General features: G+C 53.1%; 1 protein-coding gene across 1 annotated transcript; it reads left to right on the top strand.

Annotated features, from left to right (window-relative positions):
- The first annotated feature begins 3,621 nt into the window (after positions 1–3,621).
- Smim32 (small integral membrane protein 32) lies at positions 3,622–4,844 on the top strand. The gene has a single exon (XM_031359410.1). The coding sequence runs from the start codon at positions 3,920–3,922 to the stop codon at positions 4,229–4,231; it is 312 nt and encodes a 103-aa protein (XP_031215270.1). The 5' UTR covers positions 3,622–3,919; the 3' UTR covers positions 4,232–4,844.
- The last annotated feature ends 4,494 nt before the right edge of the window (positions 4,845–9,338 follow it).

Genomic DNA, 9,338 nt, shown 5'->3' with positions numbered 1-9,338 from the left:
CTATCTTCGGTCGTGTCTCTGCAGGCGGGCACCAGGAAAGGCGCGCGTGCCACTTAACAACTACGTAATGGGAGAGAGGTCTTTGTGAGTTCACAGGTCTGGCCTCTGCCTGTCAAAGGCGGCCTCACAGCCCCCTTTTATAATCTTTCCCAAGACTTAAATGTGTGAGTACACAAAGCACCCTTAATGGAAGGTCGCTCTGGCTTGTATAAAAAGCTGTGTAAACTTCATCTCTGCATTTACTCAGCCTTGTTTGATTTCCTGCCTGGGGATGTGCAGGGAACGTGATCAGCCCTCGCAGGGCTCTGAATAGCTTTCAGAAAATAAACTGTGGCTTCCCCATCAATACCAGAGGGCTCTCCCAAAAGTGCAATATAGATATACCCACGTCAACTCTGTCAAAAAGAAAAGGTGGCTTGACAACCTGCTCCTTTATAGACTACGTGAACACCCCCAGACTGTGGAACTGGTGGCTCCCCTACACCACAACCCGTCAGTGAGACCTTGACAAGTGACCCCTTTCCTGGGTCCTACCCCTTGCCTGGGGGTACACACGGGTGCAGTGTGGGAGATGAACCCTGAAGTCCATACCCTGCTCTGTTTGGGAGAGGGGCGTGAACGGCACTGACCAGGAACAGTGTACCGCGTGGGCTATGACTCAGGTGAACTCAGCAGCATGGCCTCTGGAGCCCAGCTCCTTCAATGCCAGGAGAGGAGAGAGTGGCATCAGGGGACCCCAGGATCAGAGATGACCTTTGTCCCCACCATGAGCCTGTGGTGCTGCAGGGACCCTCCCTTTGCACCAAGTCATCTTCACAGACCCATGTTTCACAGCCTTGTCCTAGAAAGACACCCTGTTTCCCGAGCTGGGAAATCTGTCTGCTATCAAGGCTCCCTATGCAATCCAAAAGCATTGTCCTACCAAAGATGCCCTTCCCACCTGAGCTGCCCACACAGCTGCAGGTGCCCACTATCTGGGCTCTCATGTAGGCAGGCTGGTGCTCGGCTGTAGTGTGCAAAGTACATCACCACTTCCCATCAGGAATGGAATTCCTGGCCGGGAGGGAATTCCAGGCCAGGCCCCAAACCAAGCGAGCCAAGCCTTTCCTTCAAGCCGGACAAGGACCCAGAATTAAATCTCCTTCCAGGCCCTACCCCAAGAGGACCATGGCTTAGCTAAGGTGCCAGTGAGGCCTGCTCTGGTTTGGCATGTCTGTAGGATCCCATCTCTGTGCATGTGCTGGAAAAAATAGGTCAGGCCTACAGAGAAAGTGACTCCTGGCCCTGAGATTGTGGTCCTGTATATGATGGTGTCCTGTGCCAACAGGGATAAATTGTGACACCTCTCCGAGCCAGCTTTCCCATCTGATAAGTGAGTTGTTGGTCTAAACTGGAGCCAAATGAAGAGACCCAGGGACCTGTGCCCTTTAAACACAAGGATTGTTTGCCAGGACCAAGGCTGTCAAGGTTGGCAACTGAGTGGGTGTGGGCAGTTTGGTTGTGCCTTAACTTCAACAGGGGCCCCTTCCGGCCCAGGGAGGCTCTGCAGAGTTCCGTACAAGAAAGTGAAGAAGCCCTGGGAGCTCTTTAGCATATCGCTCATCACTGTGCTTTGGGGCCACAGTTTCAAGTCAGACAGAAAGCAGGCAGGGATGTGTCTGCAGCATGGAGAAGGGGCTTGTGAGGATGGCCTCCGGCCAGGCACACCTTGGCCTCTATTGTAATATTATCTGTGGCCAAGGCCAGCATGCAGTGGGGAGAGAAGACGAGCTAACTCCTCCTTCCATCAGCTTGTTCAGCAGACACCCCAGGTTTTCCTGAGGCACTCACTGCTTCGTATGGGGGGGGGCGGGGGTGTACAGACACACATTTGACCGGCTGTGTAAAGCTCTCCCACAATCTGTGTGCTACCAAAGCTGGTACTAGGGTGAGGAGTGAGAGAGACATCTAGACTATGAGGCTGGATGTAGCACCTGCCCTTGGGCACCCTGAGAGCCACTGTCTACTTCTGCCCTGTGCCTCCGTCTTCTTACCTGCAGGCCCCGGGTCTGCCCTTGCTGAGCAGCACCTTCAAAGGCAGGCAGCCATGCCTGGTGAGGAGTATGGCAGCTGGTGTTTGCCTCGTGCGGGGAACAAGGACTTGCTACCCCACCACCACTACCCCCAGTCCCACGGACTGCCCACTTCTGTTCTGGCCACCAAGCCTTTCCCAGGCCTGTCCATCTGAGCAGCCCATGGCCAGCTCAGGTTCCCTTCATGCCTCTCTATGGGAGAGCAGAGGGCTGCTGAGCAAGTGGGACCGAGGAAGCCTGCGTCCCCACCGCCCCGTGTGAACAACTGATCTCCAGGCCATTTTGCCCAGGTGAATTCAGTAAGGGGCAGCCAGTTCCTGAGGTTCTGTGCAAACTGGCTACACCTGTGGGTGTGGGGGGAGGGGTAAAAGAAATGGGGAAAGGCAGGTGTGAGGGTTCCGACCCAGACCAGCTTAAGTCAGCTCCCTTCCTGCCACAGTCCATCACTGAGGGAAATCAGGAAGGGAAGCAAGAGTCACCGAGGAACTCTTCTCACTGGCTTGCCTCCCACGGCCTGCCTGCACATGCAAACCTCCTCAGGGATGGCCCAGGACGCCTCCCACAAAACCATTGTTCAAGAAAATACCCCACAGACGTGCCTATGGTCAGTTTTCTCAGTTTGAGGTATCCAGATGACTCTAGCGTATGTCAAATTGACAATAAATAAATAAATAAATAAATAAATAAATCTGCTCACCCCCTTAATTAAACATTCTGCCTGATGGCCTGTGGCCGCTCATAAATCAGCCCCACTCCCACCCTAGCCATCCCCAAAAGAGAGACTGGTCCTGAGCCCAGCCTGTGGAGTTCGAGGCTCTTCTGCAGTTGTGCAACCTGGGCAGGTGAGCTCCTTCCTGGGTTCCAGATCCCACCTGAGGTAAGGTGCTCAGGTACCCCACTGCACACAAAGGCACCACAATGCTATGACAGTGTGGGACATGACCCCTGAAGCCCATGCCCTATATTCAACGCGTGGTTGGAGGCATGAACAGCAGCTACCAGAACCCCTCTGCCATGAGGGGCGACTCTCTGTAGAGGCTAAGTGCATGGGCTCCCGGGCTGGTAGGCCAGGTTCAAATCCCAGCTCCTTCAATCCCAGGCTTTGCAGGTGGGAGGAGGAATGAGAACCCCACTGCCCTAGCGTCTTTCCCTGTTTTCTTCTCCCCCCCCCCCCAACCCCCTTCCTCAGTATTCTCTCTGGTGAGTGATGAAAGGCAGATGGTCACAGCTCTGTCCTTTCTGATCCTCAGTCATTGGTTCGCAGCCTCTCTCAGGGCAGTGCTGCAAATCCTGCCACCTCCCCGCCTCCCTCCCGCCCAGGACAGAAGCCTCTCAGAGCTCAGTCTCCCCAGCTCAGGCAGGAGCGCAGCGGTGGGAGCGCACGAGGACAGGCTCGCTACACACCAGGCATCTGGACAACTACCCGAGGCCGCGGCACGGCTCCAGAAGGCCACCGCACCCGGGGGAGCGGAGGATCCACGGGCACTCGCGCCCAGAGCAGAGCCCCACAGACTGCTGCTGCATTCACCTGCACCCTTCGCAGCTGCTGCAGCCCAGGGGTGCTCCGGAGCTCAGCCGAGAGGCTGGAAAGCCGTGAAACGGGCCCGGGGCTCGGGACTCTCCAGGTAGCAACAGCCAGAAGCGGGAACTCTGGTCTGCCGCGGCTGAGCATCTCGGGCTGCGGACACCCCTCGGGGTCCCAGTGACCTCGCCGCCTGCCAGGCGCCGATTCCCTGGGAGGTGCGCGCCGCCCGGCGGGAGGGGACCGCCATGAAGGCTCTTAGCAGCGCCGGTCTGCAGCATCCGAAGTGAGGTGATCCTGCGGGAGTCGGTGGGTTCCACGGATCATGTACGGCGACGTGTTCAACGCCACCAGCGGGCCGGAGGCGGCAGGAAGTGGCGCGCTGGCCCCCGGAGCCACGGTCAAGGCAGAGGGCGCTTTGCCGCTGGAGCTGGCCACCGCGCGTGGAGTGCGGGACGGCTCGGCCACCAAGCCCGACCTGCCCACCTACCTGCTGCTCTTCTTCCTCCTGCTGCTGTCCGTGGCGCTCGTCGTCCTCTTTATCGGCTGCCAGCTGCGCCACTCGGCCTTTGCTGCGCTGCCCCACGATCGCTCGCTGCGCGACGCCCGTGCGCCCTGGAAGACGCGACCGGTATAGGGCAGGAGGAGTCAGGACCGCGGGGAGCTTGGGTCTTGGCCTTGCAGAAAGCATCGAGCAGCAGCAGAGGAGGGTGGGCTCCGGAGTCGCCCAAAGATTCTTTTCAGACCTGGAGAATAAGGGGTGTTAGGAGGCTGCGTGGGGTCCTGGTTCCAGTGCCTAAAAGTACTCCCTAGGCGAGTCCCCCCTCCACCCCTTACAACGGGTCCTGTCAGGAAACCACCCGGAAAGACCCACCCGGGCCCAAGAGCCTTGCCTGCCTGGTGAGTTCCTGACTTTGCTCGCAGAGGGGCAGCAGGCACCGCGCCCCCGCTAACGCGGGACTAATCAGGAGCTGACTGTCCCGACTGGACTCCCTGGCCCTACGGCTGTCTTCGGCAGCTGCTACCGCCTTTCTTGCTCCTTGACACTAGGGATCCGATAGTGAAATGACGCAAGGTTTCAGTGTGTCCTGCTTGGGTTCGAGTACCCAGTTTCCTCTGAGATCAGGGGCTAAGGGACCGCTGGAGGGACAAGTATTTACAGCCGCCACCGCGGGGTACTGCAATGGAGACTCTGCAGCCCATGCCTCCACAGAGCACGTTTCTACAATAAAAGCTCACCAAATTAGAGCCAGCCCAGAAAACACTGATCATTGCTTGCACCGTTTTTGAAAGGGAACATGAGAGGGCCCATCCCCAGGAGGAGTAGACCCAAGGCCGACCCACCTCCCCTGCGAGGGTCAGGTCAGTCTAAGCATACCTGCCCTCTGGTTTTCCCTGGCATTTTGCTCACCCTGGAAAGTGTTTGTTTTCTTTGGGGTTTTGTTTGCCGGCCGACTCCAGAGATAACTACCACTTGATCCGCTGAATACATTCCTTTTAACTGGACCCCGTAGAGCCCCTCTCTGAGAGGCAGATCTTTCTCTCACTCCTATGCTCTTCTTGGAGCCTTCTTGGGCCTGAAGCTTTCAGAGAGCCAGAGGCAGAGCCAGGGCTCAGTGAAGGTAGGTTCTGAAAGGGGAGGGGGCGGTGTAGTATTTCCTCCGGAGCAGACAAAAGCCAGCCCTGAGATCCCCACAGGAACTGATGCAGGGGGATGGCGGAGAGGAGGCAGGTCTGTGACAACCTTGACTATTTTCTAAGTTAGCCTAATTCCAGGCAGGTGGGTTTTGTTTCAACACAGGGTCTCATAGGCCTGGCTGGCCAGGAACTCACAGGTCTGCCTGTCTCTGCCTTTTGAATGCCGGGATTATGGGCAGGGACTACCATGTGCCCACAACCTCTCCCCCTGTCCTGCCAAGGAGTTATTTTAGTGGGGTGTAAAACACTTCCAGGAGCCACTTGGCTTAAAGAAGTTCACTTCACTTGAGCTTAAGAGACATTTTTACTGAAAAAGAATTTGACATATTAATCCAGTTAATTCTTAAACCATGCTGGAGTCATGAGAGCCTTGTGAGTCTGAAGCAGGAAAAGCACATTCAACCCCCCGCTCCCCAAGTGCACAGACACAGAATTCTGACACATTTAAAAGGGATTTTGGACATGTTCAGATGGCCAGGCAGGAGGCTCAGTGAGACTAAGCAGAGCCTCTCATCCACCGCTCCTACCCTTACCTTAGAGGAGGTGGCAGGGAAACCTGAGGACTTGGGTACACAGTCAGGCTCTAGAGCTCTCAATCCCCACAGCCTTGGGTCCTTGTTGGGATGCCTCCTTGTTCCATCTCCTCAGAGCATCTTAGATTATTATCTGGAAGCGGAGCCAAACATCTTCAAGTATTCTATAAGGGTACTCCAGCTAATCCACACATAGCCTGACTGCAGAGAAGACTCTGTGAGCATAGACAGGTAAACCATGAGCCCTTAGCTAGCATTTCAAAATCACATGCTCAGGGCTGGGGACTGGGAGAGGTAGGGATGGTATGTAGGACCAGAACATTCCTCTACTATATCCTGGTGGTCGACTTTGAAGGTGTTATGCTGGGGAGTCCAAATTCAGGCTCTGCTCTAACCCTCTGGCTTAAATTCCCTATGACTATGTATGAAATAGTTAACCTATGTCCTGTGTCCTCTTCCACGAAATGGCTATCCTATCATATCTGATCTGCCAGGTAGCATACTAAGCCAGTGTCGCAGCCTGAACAATGCCGGCATAGCATGAGTTCTCAAACGTTAGCTATTGTCATGGAGGAGCAGATCTGAGGCTGAGGGAAGCTAACTCCCAAAGAGGATGTGCCCACTTACAGCTCAGTCTCCTGTGGCCACAAGAAAAAGCAAGGGCCAGTCCTCTCAGAGAAGAGTGTGGCCAAGGAACTGGCTACAAAGCCACCTCTAGTTCCTGGGGCACTATCAGCTATAGTCACAGCGATCCAGTACCATTAGGATCCCTTTATAAATTATGGAGCAAGGTGGCAAGAGGTGCTTGCTTCTGGAATAAACTCTCAGATAACTGGGCTTACACAGGGCTAGAATCTAGAGCTGAGTCAGTAAGAGCACCATGTGCCAGTGCTGCTATTCTGAATAACTCCATTCCATTTTCTAGGATAGCATTGGGCTGGCTGAGCAGTAATGTTTCTTCCTCATATTGGACCTGGATTCCCCCCCCCCCCCCCCCCCCCCCCCCCCGGAGCAGCAAAGTGTGATCTATCTGTCCTCTGCTAATATGTAAGCGAGTGGATTACAGTATGATGACTAATTTAGATAGTATTGTGGACTGAATATGTATGTTCTCCCCAAATTTGTACACGGAGGTCCTGATTCCCAGAGTGACTGCATTCGCACTATGAAATTGGAGCTTCATGAGGTGGTGGGTGAAGCCCTGATCCATTCCTGGTTCCCTGTAGCAGAGAAAGCTATGTGAGCACATACAGACATGCTGGCCATCTATAAACCCTCATCAGAAACTGAACTCACCAGAACCTTGAGACTGGACTTCCAGCTTCCAGAACTATGGGAAAATAAATTTTCGTTGTCTAATCTATCAGATGTATGGTATTTTGTTTCGGCAGCCCAAGTTTAGGAGAGATGGCTCTCCGGAAGTTAGAAACAACCACACGTACTTTTCTGCCTTTGTTGTCCTGAGCCCAAACTATAACGGAAACACCTTAGGAGTGTTGGGTGTGGTGGGCTAAAAATAGGAAGAGACCATGTCATGGCGTTTGCGCTTCCTCTCTAAAGTAGCCACCGGAAGCAGAAGAGAGTGTTAGCAAGAAGACATTCCAACAGAGGAAGAAGGGATGGGAGTGTGAGAACAGTAGAAGGGACCGAGGGAGAGACAGCAATGGGGACCAGGAGTCTGAGTTCCAGAGTCAGCTGGCCTGAGTTTGACCCTACACTTGACACCTGGATTGTACCTATGCCTGCCTCTCTGATGCGTTTCCTCAGCTATAAACTGGAGATAATAGCATCTACCTTGTGGGACTTTCAACACAGATGTTTCAGGTCAAGGGCTCGGCTCATGTCAGGTATGTTGGACATGCTTGAATGTGAGCTGCGTGTTCAGTCAGGAGGCTGGCCCCAGAAGTGCTTACCGTAGGACAGAGACTGCTTCCCAGGATAGACTTGCATAGACTTGCACGTCTTCTCACTCCTGTGGGACAAGAGTGTAGAGGTCGTCACACCCCAGCATGCCTGCCTATTTCAGGGGCAGCAGAACCTCATCCATCCTCTCAGCTTCTGGTGCTCCTTGGAGGGCTCCATCCACCACAGCTGGGCATCAAGATGTCTAAGACATTCCTTTCTATCTCAATTTAAGGTTTCTTCAGTCTTTTCAATATTAACTGCATTAGCATATGACTGCCCAAGGTTATAAAAAAGCATGATGGCCATTTCCTTTGCATATAGCAGAGGTTATCTGCTAAATGCCTGTCCACGCCATCAAACCCCCCACCTCCATTGCCCTATAGCCTTTCCTCTACCTCCAATCGGAATACTTAACTGATTGCAATGTCTGCCTTTAGTCCCAGCTTACTTATTCTAATGGTTTCTCCTTTCTCTCCTGATCAAAAACAAAAAAACTCAACTCTGCCTACAAAGGTCTAGAACCTTCTGGCCCACAACCAGCTTCATGTCTTCATACTCTCCTTGAACTTGAAACCATTTAATCCCTAAGAACCTTCCGCACTAAGCTGCTTTCTCTTCCCTCTGGCTAATGCCTTCTCATCCTTCTGATTTCTAATCTTTGTCAACACTTGCTTGAGCTCCCCAGACTGATAAGTTATATTCGTGGCTAGCCCAGCCATTGGGGAGATGAACTCAGCTGAACAGAACGAACTGCAGAAAGCGAAGACTGCCCATTTCCCCGTGTCTGCTTCAGGCTTCTTACCTCATTCTACATTCTGAAAAGGTGGTCATTTCAAACTCAGTGTCTTTATCCTTGCCTCCAGACTGGAGTGTTTCCACCTTTCTGACGTCCCTAGTGAGAGCTTCAGCATGACTGTAATTAGCCTGTCTCCTCCCCACAACTGCTTACAGTCATATGAGAGGAGCACATGTGCCCTGCTCACCACTTCCTCTGTGATGCCTAGCATTATTTTTAAGACACAAAATAGGCGCCCAGTGGGCATTTGTGAATTATACTGGGGAAACAGCTAGGTGTTTCGGGTCTGCCCGTACAGTCATTGACTTTTTGCCTTAAACCTCTATCTGACAAATTGCGGAGCTGAAACTCTTCCTTACAGACCAGTACTCCAAGGAGCGTGTTCCCCAATGACAGTAATCCAGTGTTAACAACCAGCACTTCTTGTCTCTGTGTAAGTAACACGAGTTGTTATTATTATCTCCCTCGGAGATTGTGCACAGAAGTTTTACATCAGCACGTGGCCTATTTTTGCTTACAACACTCCACTTCCTGCAGGAAAGGACAGGTCTTAGCCATGCCGCTCCCTGGCCTCCTCAACTGCCTGGAACAGGAACGTTCAATTGACTTCCTCACCTCTTCCTGGACTTGAACCCAAACTTAGCTTTCCACGGAGACTGTCTGTGGCTGTGACATCTACAGCTGTGATTCCTTCCTCCTCAGAACTTGTCAGTGAACAGACATTTTATTTCCCTTGTCTGCTGCCTCCATTGAGAATAATGATGTACAGGAAGATAATGTTTTTTAATCTGTATGTCCACAGCATGACACGT

Source organism: Mastomys coucha, unplaced genomic scaffold, assembly GCF_008632895.1.
Source record: "Mastomys coucha isolate ucsf_1 unplaced genomic scaffold, UCSF_Mcou_1 pScaffold7, whole genome shotgun sequence".
NCBI classification, from domain to species: domain Eukaryota; kingdom Metazoa; phylum Chordata; class Mammalia; order Rodentia; family Muridae; genus Mastomys; species Mastomys coucha.
Note: the sequence above shows the minus strand (reverse complement) of the source record. Positions and strands in the feature narration are given on the sequence as shown.